The 19,707-nt window shown below is 43.1% G+C and overlaps 1 protein-coding gene across 4 annotated transcripts in view; it reads right to left on the reverse strand.

Moving 5' to 3' along the window:
• The window catches only part of PHACTR3 (phosphatase and actin regulator 3), a 295,682-nt gene that overhangs the window by 269,238 nt on the left and 6,737 nt on the right, over positions 1–19,707 (reverse strand). The window contains exon 1 of one of the 4 annotated variants that reach the window (XM_073607545.1): positions 19,130–19,266. The exons of the other annotated variants lie outside the window; for them this stretch is intronic. Within the exon in view, the coding sequence (XP_073463646.1) occupies positions 19,130–19,136 (7 nt within the window). The 5' untranslated portion in view covers positions 19,137–19,266. Of the gene's footprint in view, positions 1–19,129; positions 19,267–19,707 lie in introns of those variants that run through there. 4 annotated transcript variants of the gene reach the window in all.

Genomic DNA, 19,707 nt, shown 5'->3' on the forward strand with positions numbered 1-19,707 from the left:
CCCCCCCAGCCTTATTGCAGAACACTGTTAAAATAAGAAGTTGTGAATGTATCCCTGCAGGCCTACAAGTTTATGGGGTTGGATGTCATTTTGTACATCCTTTAATAGTTTATTCTCTCATAGTTACATAGTTACATAGTTACATAGTAGGTGAGGTTGAAAAAAGACACAAGTCCATCAAGTCCAACCTATGTGTGTGATTATGTGTCAGTATTACATTACATATCCCTGTATGTTGCGGTCATTCAGGTGATTATCTAATAGTTTCTTGAAGCTATCAATGCTCCCCGCTGAGACCACCGCCTGTGGAAGGGAATTCCACATCCTTGCCGCTCTTACAGTAAAAAACCCTCTACGTAGTTTAAGGTTAAACCTCTTTTCTTCTAATTGTAATGAGTGGCCACGAGTCTTATTAAACTCTCTTCTGCGAAAAAGTTTTATCCCTATTGTGGGGTCACCAGTACAGTATTTGTAAATTGAAATCATATCCCCTCTCAAGCGTCTCTTCTCCAGAGAGAATAAGTTCAGTGCTCGCAACCTTTCCCTATAACTAAGATCCTCCAGACCCTTTATTAGCTTTGTTGCCCTTCTTTGTACTCGCTCCATTTTCAGTACGTCCCTCCTGAGGACTGGTGCCCAGAACTGGACAGCATACTCCAGGTGCGGGCGGACCAGAGTCTTGTAGAGCGGGAGAATTATCGTTTTATCTCTGCAGTTGATCCCCCTTTTAATGCATGCCAATATTCTGTTTGCTTTATTAGCAGCAGCTTGGCATTGCATGCCATTGCTGAGCCTATCATCCACTAGGACCCCCAGGTCCTTTTCCATCCTAGATTCCCCCAGAGGTTCTCCCCCCAGTGTATAGATTGCATTCATATTTTTGCCACCCAAATGCATTATTTTACATTTTTCTACATTGAACCTCATTTGCCATGTAGTCGCCCACCCCATTAATTTGTTCAGGTCTTTTTGCAAGATTTCCACATCCTGCGGAGAAGTTATTGCCCTGCTTAGCTTAGTATCGTCTGCAAATACAGAGATTGAACTGTTTATCCCATCCTCCAGGTCGTTTATGAACAAATTAAATAGGATTGGTCCCAGCACAGAACCCTGGGGAACCCCACTACCCACCCCTGACCATTCTGAGTACTCCCCATTTATCACCACCCTCTGAACACGCCCTTGTAGCCAGTTTTCAATCCATGTACTCACCCTATGGTCCATGCCAATGCACCTTATTTTGTACAGTAAACGTTTATGGGGAACTGTGTCAAATGCTTTTGCAAAATCCAGATACACCACGTCTACGGGCCTTCCTTTATCTAGATGGCAACTCACCTCCTCATAGAAGGTTAATAGATTGGTTTGGCAAGAACGATTCTTCATGAATCCATGCTGATTACTGCTAATGATATCATTCTTATTACTAAAATCTTGTATATAGTCCCTTATCATCCCCTCCAAGAGTTTACATACTACTGATGTTAGGCTAACTGGTCTGTAATTCCCAGGGATGTTTTTTGGGCCCTTTTTAAATATTGGTGCTACATTGGCTTTTCTCCAATCAGCTGGTACCATTCCAGTCAATAGACTGTCTGTAAAAATTAGGAACAACGGTCTGGCAATCACCTGACTGAGTTCCCTAAGTACCCTCGGATGCAAGCCATCTGGTCCCGGTGATTTATTAATGTTAAGTTTCTCAAGTCTAATTTTAATTCCGTCCTCTGTTAACCATGTAGGTGCTTCCTGTGTTGTGTCATGAGGATAAACACTGCAGTTTTGGTTACTGAAGCCCCCCGATTCACTCGTGAAGACTGAGGAGAAGAATAAATTCAATACCTTTGCCATCTCCCCATCCTTTGTAACCAGATGTCCTTCCTCATTCTTTATGGGGCCAATATGGTCTGTCCTCCCTTTTTTACTGTTTACATACTTAAATTGAATTTCTTGGGATTTTTTTTGCTCTCCTCCGCTATGTGTCTTTCATGTTCTATCTTAGCCATCCTAATTGCACCCTTACATTTCTTATTGCATTCTTTATAAATTCTGAATGCTGTGGATGATCCCTCAACCTTGTATTTTTTGAAGGCCTTCTCCTTTGCTTTTATATGCATTTTTACATTGGAGTTAAGCCATCCAGGATGTTTGTTCGCTCTTTTAAATTTATTACCCAATGGGATACATTGGCTAATGCCCTTATTTAATATGCTCTTAAAGCAAACCCATCTCTCCTCCGTATTCTTTGTTCCTAATATTTTATCCCAATTTATGCCTTTTAGCAAGGTTTGTAGTTTAGGGAAGTTGGCTCTTTTGAAATTCAGTGTCTTTGTGTTCCCTTCATGTCTCCTATTTGTGTGATTTATACTGAAACTAATTGACCTGTGATCGCTGTTACCTAAATTGCCCCGTATTTCCACATCTGTTATCAGGTCTGTATTGTTGGTAATCAGTAGATCTAGTAATGTTTTATTTCTAGTTGGTGCGTCTACCATCTGACCCATAAAATTGGCCTGCAAGACACTAAGGAACTGGCGAGTCTTAAATGAATGCGCGGTTCCCTCCGCCCAGTCTATGTCTGGATAATTAAAATCCCCCATTATGATAACACTTCTCATCCTTGCTGCTAATCCAATTTGTGATAGGAGATCCGTCTCCACTTCCTCCCTCAGGTTAGGGGGCCTATAGCATACTCCCAGTATTATTTTCCCCTTAGCTTCATCCCTTTGGAGCTCTACCCATAAAGATTCCACATCCTCCCTAGCCCCCTCAGTGATGTCATCTCTCACATTCACTTGTACATTATTCTTGATATATAGGCATACCCCTCCCCCTTTTTTACCCTCTCTGTCCTTGCGGTATAGGGTATACCCTTGAATGTTTGCCAGCCAATCATGAGAGCTGTTGAACCAGGTCTCTGAAATTCCCACAAAATCCAAATCTTCCTTGTACAACAGTATCTCTAGTTCACCCATCTTGTCCGCCAGGCTCCTGGCATTGGTGAGCATGCCACATAGTTTAGACCGGTCGCATATTGTCCTCGTATTGGGTGTTTCAAGATTGCAACTTGGACTTGCTACTATACTCACCTTGTGTTTTTGTGCTTTGGTTAACCTACCACTAATGCCCCCAATACTACCCTCTGGAATATCTTCCGCGCTGGCTATCACTGTCTCTGGACCCTCCCCCCATCGCCTAGTTTAAAAACCCCTCTAACTTTTTGGCCATCTTCATTCCCAGCAGATCTGCACCCTCCTCATTTAGGTGCAGTCCGTCCCTTCTATAGTACCGGTTACCGACTGAGAAGTCGGCCCAGTCCTCCAGGAACCCAAACCCCTCCTTACTACACCAGCTCTTCAGCCACTTGTTTACTTCCCTAATCTCCCTCTGCCTCTCTGGTGTGGCTCGATGTACCGGTAGTATTCCTGAGAACACTACCTTGGAGGTCCTTTTCCTCAATTTAGCTCCTAAGTCCCTAAAATCGTTCTTTAGGACACTTCATCTGCCCCTGACTTTGTCATTGGTGCCAACGTGCACCATGACAGCCGGGTCTTCCCCAGCCCCTCCCAGTAATCTGTCCACAAGATCCGTGATGTGCCGAACCCGAGCGCCCGGTAGACAACATACTGTTCGGCGCTTCAGGTCTTGGTTACAGATTGCCCTCTCTGTCCTTCTAAGAATTGAGTCCCCTACCACCAGAATCTGTCTTTCCTTTCCCTTTGCTGCCCCCCATTCTCACTGGAGGAGTTCTTCCCCTGGCAGCTAGGAGAGTCCCTCATCTCCAGCAGTGCTGGTCCCTGACTGGTTACACCAATGTCACTCAATGGAGCGTACTTATTGGGATGCTCCAGTCCTGGATCGGCCTCCCTGGCACTTCCCCCTCTACCCCTCCTGACTGTCACCCATCTACTCTTTGCTAGTGCCTGCACCTCTTTGTCTCCACCTGCCTCTGTGCTGGCCCCTGCCGGCACCTGCCGTGTACGTTCCTGGCTCACCTTTAGTATGGAGGGACTTCTCAGTGCTGACAGTTGCTTCCCCAGATTCAGAACCTGGGCTTCCAGGGAAACAATGTGCTTACATTTTGCACAGCAGTATTCTCCCTCGATCGGATGATCAAGGAACGCATACATGCGGCAAGATGTACAAAGAGTATATTGGATTGGCGTCACCGCCCCACACCCCTTCAGCTAATTGACAGCACAGGCTCATAAAGAGAACGCCGGGAGCCCCTGAGCCGCCAGCGCCATTTCTCGGTCACTCACTTATGAGATTGGATATCTCTTGGGGCTTATGCTGAGGTTCGGGACGGCGTTTTGTCCCCTCCTGGACCCTTTTTGGAATCTGTGTTCATCTATTGGAGACATGCAATAAAACTGTGGTAAGTCCCAATCACTAATTGTGTTTTTTTTTTTTTTTTTTTTTTTTTTTTGACTGTACACCCCATGTTTAACTACCTCTCTTTTCCGGATTTCTTCTTTCCCCATATGGTGGACACCATCTGGGAAGTGAGATACCTTTTTCCTCCCCTCTTTTCTTTGGGGGGATTTTTCTACATGGCCGCACACGAATGGCCAATAGGGGGTTCTCAATCATTCATATAGAAGTAAAAGTATTTAAACTATTGAAGAGTAGAATGATTATCTCCCCTTTTGGGGGCGATCCTTCACCTCTTCACTGTATTTCTAGGCCTTTACGCCCATACATTGCTCGGCCTGTTTTTTTGCTATTTAGACAATTTAATTTTATATTTATTTTATTATTTTCATTTTTTATGTCTCATATTTTTGCATTTTTTTCTTTATAGGAAGGAAAACTTTCCTTCTCTATTGTTTATTGAAGACATACTCCACCTATATTCTTCATACAAGGTTGGTTTTGACTTCCACAGATGGCATGTCTCCCATACAGATGATATATAAATATATATATATATGTTTTTTTCAGATTTTACATCCCCCCCTTTCCCCCAGCGTTTTCCTTTCGCCTGGGGTAATTTGGCGTCTCTCCTTGGATCTCAATTTCTGGGGGCTCCTTTGCACGATAAAAGACCGTTTACCAGCTGGAAGGGGGGAGTCTTTGGAGTGTCATTCTGAGAACTTGTTGGGTCAATCATGATTGCTGTAAGCTTTTTTCACATATTATTTCTCTTTTTGTATTGTAAACACATATGTATGTACACTTATGCCAATTTTGTGCCTTTCAGATAATGGCAAAAACTTATCCCTGAAGAAGAAATTTTACTATTTCGAAACGCGTCGGATTATAAGATTTTGTGCCACGTCTATAGCATATCATATTGTTTTTCTTTTTCAAATATATATGGTTATATGTTTAATTCACTTTTTAATAATCTTTTGTATAAATAAAATTTATTGTAATTTTTTTAATATATTTTGGTTTTTTGTTGCCCCAAAAATCCCAATCTCCTGAGGTTTCTATTCTATATTGTTAAGGGATGATGGCAACTTCTTCACACTAAATTTCTGAGAAGTCTATACACTTTCCAGATGTACAAAGAGTCGCCTCTCCACACCCGCCGGGCATCGTACCTATTAAATTTGGTGAGGATTTGGGGATTTTACCCTGTCCAAATTACCTAACAACTAGCTTCCTGGCACTAATACTCAAGACAATACACAGGTACACGACAAGACAATACACAGGTACACAATACACAAGTACTAACGATCCACACACACTACTCAGACAACACTCAGATACTCACACTACACAGGTACTATGACCCCTGTTATAACCTCCTGTTTTAAACTCTTGTTTTTAACTCCCACTTAATCCAGCTCCACTTACACCAAGCTCCACAGCTTCAAACTGAGCACGCTCAGACTGAGTCCTACAACAAGTTAAATAGGCACCTGTGAGCAATTAACCACACCCCTTAATTGATAGACTGATGAAACATATATATGAAACTCTCCTTCTCATATTAGGCAATGCAGAGCCTGAGCCTCCTAATATTTAGATAATATTTATTGGAAAATGCCCGGCGTGTGCGGGCCTCCCTATGCTCTGACCGCGACCCCCACACTTAGGGTTTACAGCTCCCATTGCGGTTTTAGCTGTTATGTTGATTTCAACATTGTTAGTACGGCCATCTTGGCCTCTGTTCTCTACTGTCTTTGCTTCTATTCTCTCTCTCTCCTACTTACTTCCCTCTTCTTCTCCCCCCCCTCTCCTAACCTCCCCTTGCCCCTGGGTCAGTGGGCCTCAACCATACTTCCTCTAGCGGCACCCCTAAATCGAGCTTGCAATGTCGGCCCCTACTTCCCTTAAAGTCGCCTCCTTAAATTGCAGGGGCTTCAACACCCCAGAGAAGAGAAGACATATACTCTATCACTTTCATAAATTACGAACTCAAATCCTTCTCTTACAGGAAACCCATTTTAGATCGGACGCGATTCCACAATTGTCCCATAAACAATATCCCACTTGGTTTCATAGCACCAACCCTGTAGCAAAGTCGAAAGGAGTCTCCATTGCTTTCCATGCCACAATTACACCAGACGTTCTTGATTCTTATATTGATCCATTAGGCAGATATATATTTCTTAAATTGTCATACATGAACATGATTTACACCATAATTAATGTTTATTCTCCAAATCAGGAGCAGCATCGTTTTCTTTCCTCCGTGATTTCTCGTTTGAAGAGATTCAGTACAACTAACGTCATCCTTGGAGGTGATCTTAATGCCACCTTGATACCCCCGGCCTCTCTGACCAAAATACGCACTTATCTGACCTCTCCTTAGTGGACGTGTGGAGAACATTACACCCCTCCACTAAGGATTACACATATTATTCTCCAGCACACTCTTCATATAGCAGATTAGACTATTTTTTCATATCCCAATCCTTGTTGGACTACTCCCCCCACTCCTCGATAGGCCTCACTCTATGGTCTGACCATGCTCCTATACACATGACACTAGGTAACATCCCCCTGCAAAAGAAACAGTCGTCCTGGAGGTTGAATGACAACCTCCTATCTGACATAGTCTGCTCACAGGATATTGTACAGACCATTAAACATTTCATAGCTGATCACGCCTAAGACACCACCAACCCACTGACGAAATGGGAGGCACTTAAATGTGTGCTTAGAGGTAAATTTATCCAACACGACGCTCGACTTAAACGTGCACGCACAGACGACATTACACGCCTTTTAGATAGCATAGCCACTTTAGAAGAAACGCACAAAAAAAACCCTGACACCACGGTTCTACTAGAACTCACCAATGCTAGGAGAGACCTCTTGCAAATTTTCTCTGAACGTTCCTTGGTGGCAAGGGACAAGGGACGATTTGTTCATTATGCTCAGGCCAACAAATGTGGTAGACATTTAGCAAACACACTTCAGCCCCGACAAACCCGTAAACCAATCCAACTCATTAACTCCTCTACCAAAGGTAAAATACTGAACAATGCGGCTATAGCTGAAGAATTCCATCACTACTACTCCACCTTATATAATCTTACCCCACAACCCTCATTGTCCTCATCTCACTTACAAGACCCCCCTTCATATATACAGGAAACGGCTCTCCCATCTTTCCCAACATCCGACACGGAGGAGTTGGAGTCTGCTCTTACCGAAGCGGACTTTCTTTCCGCCATTAAAAATCTTAAAAATGGAAAGAGCCCCAGCCCCGATGGGTTTTCCTCACGTTTTTACAAAACGTTTAATCTCCAATTAGCTCCTCTCTTAGCAAAAGCATTCAACGCCATCGACGGAAATCTTGCCCCCTCCTCTACTTTGCTCCAAGCCCAGATAGTGGTGATCCCAAAACCAGGTAAAGACCCCTCCCTATGCCCCAATTATAGACCGATTTCTCTTTTAAATATAGATTTGAAATTATATGCCAAAATCCTTGCAAACCGCCTATCTCCTTTGCTGCCCAACACGGTCCATAAAGATCAGGTGGGATTTGTCCCTGGACATGAAGCCAGGGACAATACCACCAAAACTATACACCTTATGACATACATTCAACGTAACCACATACCGACCTGTCTACTTTCATGCGATGCAGAAAAAGCCTTTGACAGGGTCAGCTGGCCCTTCCTATCAGCAACCCTCTCTCAATTAGGCCTAGGCCCAAGAATGCTACCACGTATAATGTTCCTATACTCCAAACCTTCACCTACAGTTTTAGTAAATGGCACTCAATCGGAGAAATTCACGATCACCAATGGCACTAGACAAGGCTGTCCCCTGTCCCCACTCTTGTTTGCCTTAGTAATTGAACATCTGGCCCAAGCTATTAGAGCTAACCCCAACATACACGGTATAGAAACCCCTTCCTCCCATTGTAAACTCTCCCTTTATGCAGATGACCTACTACTTTACGTAACCCAACCACATATTACTATCCCATCTATATTAGCTGAGATTGATCGGTTTGGCTGCTTTAGCAATTATAAACTGAACATCACCAAAACGGAGGCTCTAAATTTGTCCTTGTCTCAGACCACCCTTGCCTCTCTCAAAACCAACTTCTCCTTTCAATGGCAGACAAGCTCCATATCATATTTAGGAACAGCCATTCCGAAACGTTCATCAGAAATATACGCCCTTAACTTTAGCCCATTATTGACGAAATTGAGACGCCTAACTGACACCCGTATGGACTTGCCACTATCTTGGTTTGGTCGCATGAATGTACTAAAAATGGATATTCTCCCCAAATTACTCTATTTATACCAGGCCCTTCCAATCGCCCTCCCAGCAGCTTTTTTCCGCACCTTACGATCCATGGCAATTAAATTTGTCTGGCAGGGAAACCACCCTAGATTGAAACATAAACTTCTTTGCTCCCCTCCGCCAAAGGAGGAGCGGATTTACCAGATTTTGAACTTTATCACACATCGACAGTGATCTCACGTATCCTGGAGTGGTTTCCCCGCCCGCTGGTCAAGGCCTCTACCTTAGTGGAACAAGATCTGTCCTCAATTGATCTCCGCGCTCTCTTATGGGGCTATGGTCAGACACACAAAAATTTAACAGAGATATCCCCTCTCACTAGGGATGCCTTGATAATCTGGTATCGTAAGCGGGAGACTTACTCTCTAACCTCTGAACCGAGCCCTCTCACTCCCTTATTTGACAATCCTGCCTTCCCCGAAGGCAGCTCGGTCCTAAACCTAGATGACTATGACAGAGCTTCCTGGCCTACAGCCAGACAATTCGTACACAACACTCTAGGCACATATGTCACAGACCGAGTCGCTTTATCACCTAGGGTATCATGGCTTACACGTCTACACCTGGATTCCTTCTGTAAACAACTCCATAGACCCCTGACTGGATTTGAGCAACTTTGCACACTCCCGGAAACTCCTAGACACACTTTATCACTGATATATCAATTAGTTTTGGGCTGTGTACATACATCCCTACCTAAATATACTAAAATTTGGTCTGAGGAACTCGGGAGAGATATAACAGAAGCCGAATGGGAGAAAGCCTTCCTTTTCACTCATAAATCGGCCATCTCGAGCTATACTCTGGAAAAAAACTACAAACTGGTGTCGAGGTGGTATCGAGTCCCAACCTCTCTCAAGGTCATGTATCCTTCAGCCTCTGACATATGCTGGAGATGTAACTCAACGAAAGGTACGTACATACATATTTGGTGGGAGTGCGATGTGCTTCTCCCTTTTTGGACACATATTTTTCAAATATACACGGAAATATACGATAAACCACTCACACCATCTCCAGCCATTGCTCTCCTTTCCATACTCCCTGGTACCATTAAATCACAAAAGCATAATCTTCTGAAATTCTTTCTCAGTGCAGGGAGACAGTTAATCCCAAGACATTGGAAAACCACTACCCCCCCCTTCCCTGGTGGAATGGGTAAATGAAATAAACAATGCAATGCACATGGAAAAAATGCAGGCCGAGGTACTAGATACACAATCAAAATTCTCTTTTATTTGGAGCATATGGAGGCATTACTCTGCTTCTGACAAACTAAAGCATAGGCTCTCAGCAACTAATGGGACCTGAGATTCTAAAATTCTAAATTTCCATACAACAGCTTTTCCAAATACCCGGAACAGATGCTGATATTGGGTCGAGGCCCACTGTCCCCCCCCCCCCCCCCCCCCCTGCTCCCCAGATCTCCTTATCCTCCTTTACTGTATACTTCCCTTTCCTCTTCGGCTACCTTTAGCACATTCAAACCTATCCTCCTTGGCCTCTCTTGGCCACACCAAGGAATTACTAGTATTCTGTAGTTCTCACCATGAGTCCTTCCAGGACTTAAAAGAACTGGAATAAATGTTATTTTTTATTTTTTCCACACCGAATGTATAAGCCTTATTAACAATTTATCTTAACCCGGACGCAGTAGTTCCCCTTTGGGGCGTCCAGAACTCACGACAGGGCATTAACATTTGAAGATGGATTACTGTTTAAACGTTAACTTTATAAACATTATGTTCAGCAACCTTTATATAAGTAACAGAATACATCACACTATATTGTCATATATAAGCACCTGTACTTGGTTAACCAGCTTGCCTAACGTTAGGCTCCGGTCTTATTCATGCTTTATTCTGTTTAAACCTGTGTTAAAAAATAAAATTTTTATTGAACCTAAAGTTATAGAATTGTTTTCACTATATTAGCACCTAAAAAATCTTTCCAAAAAAATGTCTTCCCCGTTTACATTGTCTACCCAGGGATGATGGTGCTTGCTTTGAATTTGTCACCAACCCATATCGCCATCCTTGTCCTATGCAGTTCTATGTTATGAACCAGGGATCTTCAAACTATGGCCCTCCAGCTGTTGTGGAACTACAAGTCCCGTGAGGAATTGTAAAACTCTGACATTCATAGACATGACTAGGGATGATGGGAATTGTAGTTCCTGAACAACTGGAGGGCCGTAGTTTGAGAACCCCTGTAAATATGAACAATACAAACGTCACAAAAAATTCTTTAGAAAAAAAAGAGAAAAAAAAACATTCAACAAGATTTTTTTAAAACATTGGAACAAAGTGCACCAGTTTCCTTGTGCAACAAATCAGACTGCCATGAGAAACTAAGACAGGATGTCTGATTGGTTATTATAGGCAACGTCTATGAAGGGTCTCATTTATCCAGGTCATGGTATACTGTAGTTACTAGCAGTCAGTCACATTCAGTTGGACTTGCTCTGTAATGTTGCAGATGTTTTACCCAAATAGATTCTTGACTCCTTCCAAAAAATACACAGATGGAAAACTCATAGATGTGAAAGTGACCCATAGGAAACCTTGTTAAATGGACTGTGGTGCATTTTTCCAAAGCTGAAAATGCACTAGGTGTGAACCAGTGGCGGCCAGTGCATCGTGGGCGCACGAGCGCCGCCCCCCCTCCCCATCCATACGCCTGGCCCCTTTCAGGATACCGGACGCATGGATTCCTATGGCGGGGGCGGGAGGGGTGTTACTTTTTGAAGCACCTGATTAGAGCCAGAGGCTCTAATAGGCTTCAAAATAGGGTGGGCTCGGGGTGCAGAGAGTGCCCCCTGATCCCACCCAATTGTGTGACGGTAGCAAATTAATTTTCGCTATTTTCACACTAACCTTCCTCCCTGCCAATCAGGAGGCAGGGCGTCAGACCTGTTTCCTGATTGGCCAAAGCACCAGGCCACCCTATTGGATGCCTGGTGCTTAGGAAGAGGAGCGGAGGTCGCCGCCCCTCTGGTGCACTTGGAGGAGCTTCTTCCTGGCGGTAAGTGCCAGCCCGGGGTTCTGTCAGAGCTGCGCGCGCGCGCGGGGGGGGGGGGGGGTTGGGGGTGCTACCAGAGCTGCGAGCCCCGCGAGAGGGGGGGGGTCGGTGGGCACAAGTGGCTGCATATACTGGGCACAAGTGGCTGCATTTGATGGGCACAGTGACTGCATTTGATGGGCACAGTATTTTTCAGTTTGTTTGCGCCCGCGCAAAAATTTTTGAGCACCAGCCACCACTGGTATGAACCACGCCTTAGTTCTAATGAGTGTCCAGAACCAACCTCAGCATTTAGCCCGGGGTTCATACTGCCCACAACTTCAAAGTGGGACCCCAGCGCGACTTCGCCACAACTTGCAGGCGATTTCTTTAACAGAAGTCAATGCAAGTCATACCAAAGTCGACCGAAAATAGTGCAGGAACCTTTTTCTAAGTTGAAGCGACTCAGGAGAAATTAGCCTCATGCACACCTTGTGAACAAAGAGCCCTGTACTAATCAATGGCTGGCATCACAAATGTTTACTGTAATGTTCAGATGGATCTGCAGGCAGAAATCTATTCACTTATTCACCTATCTGAATGAGGCCTTATAACTACACGACTAAGACTGGCCATACATTATACAATTTTCTTCTACAACTTTCCTTTAGATTTAACAAAACCATATAATATGAGGTCACACCTAAACACTTTCAATTTTGTGTGCAATCAGGAAGGCCCTTGCACTACATAGTTGAAGGTAAATTTAAAGGAAATTGAACAAGAAAATTGTATAATGTATGGCCACCTTAATTGAACCACCAATGAATGTATCAAGGAAGAACAACATGTCCAAGAACATGATGGCCAGTGTGAAAATATATGAACCCATTCTGTTATGATTTCTCTAGGTAACAGTCATGCTGCTTCTTCAGAATTCATATTTGATTTCACTCTGGGCCAGTTTGCATAGAATAATCTTATTTATCTATACGTTTCTTACCAACAATCTGTATTGCCCTATACTAAGGATGAGCTCCGGGGTCTTCGCACAGCCCACGTTCAGAGCCCACCAGGAAGTCGGCACGGCACTGCGCTTATCACAGGCAGTGAGACATTTTCCCGATGTGCGGCTGCAGAGATCGGGAAATGTCTCACTGCTTGTGATTAGCGCCGCGCCGACTTCCTGGTGTGCTGTGCGAACACCCCGGAGCTCATCATTACCCTATACCAACCAGGACCAAATGTTCTTTTCTGACTGTTATTTCCTGGTACAGGTTTGAATTTTCTGGGTAACTTTTGATCACACTTTTGGACAAATACATTTGCACATGATGAGTTGGGAACTCACTGCAATTCTGGCTGTGCCCTCCGGTCAGTAATGGCAAACAATAGCACCTTGCTCCAAAACCAGTCATAGCATGGTAAGGTTCTCTAAATTTTAAATGAGCAACTCCAGCTAAAATATGCTCTTTTTTTTGCCATGCCTTTGTATAGTTTTTCACACAGAAAATGTGAACACTCACCCCTTTCTAACAAAGATCATAGAAAAACACGTGATTGCCATCGCTCCCAACTGTCCCTGATTTCGAGGGACTGTCCCTGATTTTGAACAACGTCCCTCTGTCCCTCATTCCTCCTCATTTGTCCCTCATTTTTGGTCTGATCTATATAGATGTATATAAAATGAACTTTTTATCGATCAAAAAGTGTTTCCCAGTGCTAAACCTTTCATCTGATTTCTAAATTGCTGTATAAAGCCAATATAAAGGAATAGTAGTGATAAAAAAAAAAGCACCTGTGGGCTTAACTAATTAATTTTTTTAATATAAATCTCCTTTAAGGGGGCGTGTCCCATGCCTACATACTTTTGCTAATAGATGTCCCTCATTGTCATCTCAAAAAGTTGGGAGATATGTGATTGCTCATGTAACATTATTATTGCTTTTAATTTAAAAAAAAATAGTGCGCAATCAAAGGTCACCCATTTCGCTGTAGCCCAAGGCGACATAGTTCCTATGGAAATGTTATAAATGAAGTCAACTTAGGCTGGCCATACACTATACAATTTTCTAATTCAATTTCCTTTAGATTTGCCTTCAACTATGTAGTACAAGGGCCTGCCTGACTGTATACACATTGAAAGTGCTTAGGTCTGACCTCATATTATATGGTTTTGGTAAATCTAAAGGAAAATTGAATAAGAAAATTGTATAATGTATGGCCAGCCTTAGGCAACATACCATGTTCTCCAAACTTCCAGGTGCAAGCACAGGTTGGCTCATTAGTAACACAAGCAAAAGTTCTAATTCCATCACCTGTTGTAAGCATTGCAGCTGAAAATCTCGGATTATTGGGACATGATCAGGTATGTAGCATCATCTTCAGAGTTTACTGTTTAAAATGTTTGGTGAGGAAACATTGCATATGAATTTCTCTGCAAGTTGTATATTCTTCTAAGAGAGAGACATCACATCTGTTTAAATATATATTTATTTTTGCTACACTTTGGGGTTGATTTACTAAAGGCAAATCCACTCTGCACTACAAGTGCACTTGGAAGTGCAGTCGCTGTAGAGGGGGACATGCAAGGAAACAGCATTTTTGCTTGTACATGATTGGATGATAAAATCAGCAGAGCTTCCCCTCAGATCTACAGTGACTGCACTTCCAAGTGCACTTGTAGTGCACAGTGGATTTTTCCTTTAGGAAATAAACCCCTTTTGCGTTCTATGCTTAAGACTGGGTTCACACTGGTACGACTTTGGGAGCGCATGACGTGTATAAATCAATGAGTCCCTTTTGAGAGCCGTCTTAACTGTTCCGACTTTGAAAAAGATTCCTGCACTACTTTGGTTCTACTTCAGCCCATTGAATATCATTAAGCCTGTGTTCACACTAGCACAATCTCAGAGATCACTCGTACCGCAGGTGCTGATCACATGCGAGTTCAGCCATACAGTTGTAATACTCGCATTGGATCCGCACAGAAAATAGAGCAGGCCAGGGACTTTTTTTTTTCCCCACACTAGAATCAGATCGCATGGGTGTTCTCACCTATGCGATCCGATTCCTGTGCAAGTTCGCTGTGTAATCTGTGAGCTAAACTGGGGGCGTCATTAACTTTAATGACACCCGCAGCAGTTTGCATAAGGCAGTGTGAACTGCCTGCGGGACGGATGCGATGCGGGAACCAGCGCTGTAATCACGCTGGTTCCCGCATCGCACAAATGTGAACCTAGGGTAAAGTCGGAACATTGTCCTAATCATCCGACATGGTGATTACAGCAGCAGGAAAAGGAATTTATGTCACTCTGGGATTGTTTTGATTGATCAAAGGACAAGTCGGACGATCTCAAAGTTGGAGCAAAATCTTATCCTGTTCATTCAAGTCGGATGGAAGTGGGTCCAATGTAGGACTGATGTCGCGGGGCAAAGTAGGATAACAGTTGTGTCGTACCAGTGTGAACCCGGCCTTAAAGTAGAACAATAGGCAACACCCTTTTTTTTTATTTTGTATAGAGTAAGGGGGGGGGGGGGTTTATTGCCATCTGTGTCCCATTGGAGATTTACCTTCACTTCCTGTTCCATAGCCAAAACAGGAAATCCCTGCAAATTAGGGAATCCCTCAGAGCCCCCAAGGTCACCAGAACTGTTAGATTTCCCCTCTATTACTGTTCTGGGGACAACCCAAAATTTGGGATTTTCTTTTAATTTAATGATAATGATAAACAGGACAAATAGAAAGGGTGAGCCTCCCTAACGGAGGGCACAGACAGCAATAAAAGATTGACCGGTGTTCTAATCTCTCTACATTCTATCCAAGACTAAAAAAAATGCCTTTAGTTATACTTTAAACCAAAATGCATACTAAAACTCTGTAAAATGATTGTTAAAGATACGTGCTGAAATGCATACCTCCCAACATTTTGAGATGGGAATGAGGGACACCTACTAACAAAACGTATGTAGGCATAGGACACGCCCCCTGCCACACACCCTTAAAGGAGAATTAACCATAAAAAAAAAAAAAAAAGGTTAATCAAATCCACAAGTGCTTTTTTTTACCACTACTATTCCTTTATATTGGCTCTTAAAATGTACAAATGCAGTAATTTAGAAATTGGATGAGAGGTTTAGCACTGGGAAACACTTTTTGGAAGATAAAAAGTGCATTTTTTTATCCAACTATATAGATCAGACCAAAATGAGGGACAAGTGAGGGGGAATGAGGGACATTGCTCCAAATCAGGGACAGTTGGGAGCTATGGAAATGTATTATTTTTAAATTGTACTGTGTTTGGTAGATAGCTGAAAAGGTATGAGGCATGATGGAACTTCTAAATACATTCATGAATGTTCTTTAGTTGATAAGGCCGGGTTCACACAGGTCCGGCTGCAGTTTGCAGTCCGGTGTCCTGTGTGTTTGGGTTCAGGTGTGAATTGTTTTTGAATTCGCACTTGAGTTGGACCCAAAAACACACAGGGCCCTTTTCAAATTCGCGCCGACGCTGCCCTGGACATGTGTGAACCGGCTCCATTGAAAGCCGGTCACGCTCACATGTTATGCAAATTGGATGCGGCATAAACCGCATCCAATTTGCATATAGGTCAACCCAGCCTTAGGCCCTTTACTTTTAAGGTCCCAATTAAATTTTTTCATTGCGGTAACATGCATGTTTTGCTATGTGTTACTTTAACAGACAAGCCTTGGTGCAGCGCGTGTGCGTTGTGTTGCCATTCATTTTGAACTACAGTAGCAGGAAATGCATTGCACCACAGACATGAGAAAAGTTTTTTTTTTTTTTTTTTCTTGTGCAGAAGGTGTACCACCAGCCCATTCAAAAAGAATGTGCTGCCCTAACACACAATAATGCGTTGCATTAATACAATGCATAATCTAAATGATCTGTTAGAGTTATCCTTTATGAAGAGCAATATGGAGGCTGCCATAGCTGACGTCCTGAAAATGCTAGATGCCTGGCTGTCACCTGAACAGGTAAGTTAAAGCGGGGCTCCACCCAAAAATGGAACTTTCGCTTATCTGGTTCCTCCCCCTCTCAGGTGTCACATTTGGCACCTTTCAGGGGGGAGGGGGGAGCAGATACCTGTCTAATACAGGTATTTACTCCCACTTCCAGCGAAAGATTGTCGCGGATGCTACGCCATGTCCTCCCCCCCGCTGTCTTCTAGGAGACACACAGGTCCCAGAAGATAGCAGGGACCAGTCAGAACACGCAGAGGCTTCACTTCCCGAACCCCTTACTAGCAATGCCTGTGCCTCCACCCGGAGCCGAGGGACGGGTCAGCTTCGGGTGAGGATATCGCGGGCGCCCTGGACAGGTAAGTGTCCTTATTCTAAAAGTCAGCAGCTGCAGTACTTGTAGCTGCTGACTTTTTTTAAAATTTTTTTTGGGCGGCGGAACTCCACTTTAATGACAAGAATGGATACCAAAGTATTAATGCAGAAAGTAAATACTTCACTATTGCTCAATAGCATACCTCACCAACTTTTTGAGCTAGGAATGAGGGACACCTATTAGCAAAAGTATGTAGGACACACCCCCTGCCACGCCCCCCTTAAAGGTACTTTCACGTTGCCAGCGCCCGGGCGTCGGCGGTAAAGCGCCGCTATTTTTAGCGGCGCTTTACTGTCGTTTTTGCGGAGCTTTTTGGGCGCTAGTAGGACGCTTTTAACCCCCGCTAGCGACCAAAAAAGGGTGAAAACCTCCCGCAAAGCACCACTGCAGCACTGCTTTGCCGGCGGTTTCTGTGGCGCTGCCCATTGATTTCAATCAAAGGAGAATTGTACAAAAATAAATGAATGGTTAAACCCACGCGTGTCTTTTTTACCACTACTATTCCTTTATATTGGCATTTGGAATTTAAAAATGAACCAATTTAGAAATCGGTTGAAAGGTTTAGGACTATAAAAACAATTTTGGATAGATAAATAGTGAATTTTAAATACAACTATATGGATCAGACCAAGATGAGGGACAAATGAGGAGGAAGGAGGGACAGAGGGACTTTGTTCCAAATCAGGGACAGTCCCTCGAAATCAGGGACAGTTGGGAGCTATGGCAATCACGTGTTTTTCTATGATCTTTGTTAGAAAGGGGTGAGTGTTCACATTTTCTGTGTGAAAAACTATACAAAGGCATGGCAAAAAAAAGAGCATATTTTAGCTGGAAGTGGCCACAACCAACCAATCAGATCCCTTCTTTTGTTCCAGTCTTTGTAGAAAAGCCCCCCTGTGTTTTTTTTTTTTTTTTAGTCTGTACTTTTTGTTATAGATATTGACTGGCATAAAACTCTCCAAAATATGAAAAAATATACCATACACAGATTTTTACCCTGATTATTGATCCTTCGCTCATCCAGTAAACATTCTATGATGCTCTATAATAAAATAAAGCCGGTGCCTAGCTATTTCTTCTATTGCAACAACTGCTGATATTACTACAGCTAAATAATCCCCCTACCAACAACTATAATGCCCTGTACACACAGTCGGACATTGATCAGACATTCCGACAACAAAATCCATGGATTTTTTCCGACGGATGTTGGCTCAAACTTGTCTTGCATACACATGATCGCAGAAAGTTGTCGGAAAATCCGATCGTTCTGAACGCGGTGACGTAAAACACGTACGTCGGGACTATAAACGAGGCAGTAGCCAATAGCTTTCCTCTCTTAATTTATTCTGAGCATGCGTGGCACTTTGTGCGTCGGATTTGTGTACACACGATCGGAATTTCCGACAACGGATTTTGTTGTCGGAAAATTTTTATAGTCTGCTCTCAAACTTTGTGTGTCGGAAATTCCGATGGAAAATGTGTGATGGAGCCCACACACGGTCGGAATTTCCGACAACAAGGTCCTATCACACATTTTCCATCGGAAAATCCGACCGTGTGTACGGGGCATTGAATCACTGCTACGTATAACTGCAATAAGAATAGAGGTAATAATGCAAAGCCACATCTTTTTATAATGAATCCTACTCTAACGACTACCACTCTCAGCATGCTGTGTATCATTTTATAGGAAGTCACCTGTCAGTGATTGGTTGGTATTATATGATAATAATAATATATTATTGTAATAATGTAATATAATTATATATAATATTGGTATTATATAATAATAATAATAAAAAATAATTAAAAAATATTTAAAAAAAAAAAGTCACATTGCCCTATATGTAGCAATTATGCAAAGTCGCCCATCATCATAAAATTATAATAATAATGGTAATAAGACATGATATAAAGTCACATGTGAGGGTCATCATTATACTATCATGTGGTCATGTTACCTGTCACTGTCTTGCGCTCTATTATAATAATAATAATTATTCACGCCGGTGGTCCCTATCGCATTAATAACCCCAAATAGTCACCTGGCATGACGTTGCCGTTGGCTCCCAGCACAAGTAGCCTTTGTTCTTTGTTCGGGGGTCCCAGGCTCTGGAATGACTCCTGACAAAGAGCCTTAGGGGAGCAGTGTGTGTGTGTGTGTGTGTCTGTTGTGTGTGTGACAAGAATCAGGTGATCTCAGGGGAGGTCCCATCCCCCACCAATGACAGCCAAATTCGCTGAGTGGGCAAATGCTAACACACGCAAGACTCTAAAATTGCAATGCATGGCATTATTTCATTAGAAAGGGCCTCAGATGGCAAAATTAACGAGCTTGCATTCCACCATTGCATTATGATACCCCCCCCCCCCTTTCAATGTCTAATGATACAGCGAGTTGACGGTGGCTCTATGGTCACTTGACAATGTCACAATAGGCACGTGACTTAAAACGTGTTAATAGATTTGCTGTGTGCGGGAGGGGAGTAGTGATTATTTTGTATGAACAAAGACTTTATTCCTGCCTATTTCCTCTCCCCCTCCTCCTCCTCCTTCTCCCCCCCCCTTTGTGTCTGATTCATTTCCTAAACACCTCCACGCGTGCGAGGAAGTGCCAATTATG

The sequence above is a fragment of the Aquarana catesbeiana genome, linkage group LG12 (genome assembly GCF_042186555.1).
Source record: "Aquarana catesbeiana isolate 2022-GZ linkage group LG12, ASM4218655v1, whole genome shotgun sequence".
Taxonomy (NCBI): Eukaryota; Metazoa; Chordata; class Amphibia; order Anura; family Ranidae; genus Aquarana; species Aquarana catesbeiana.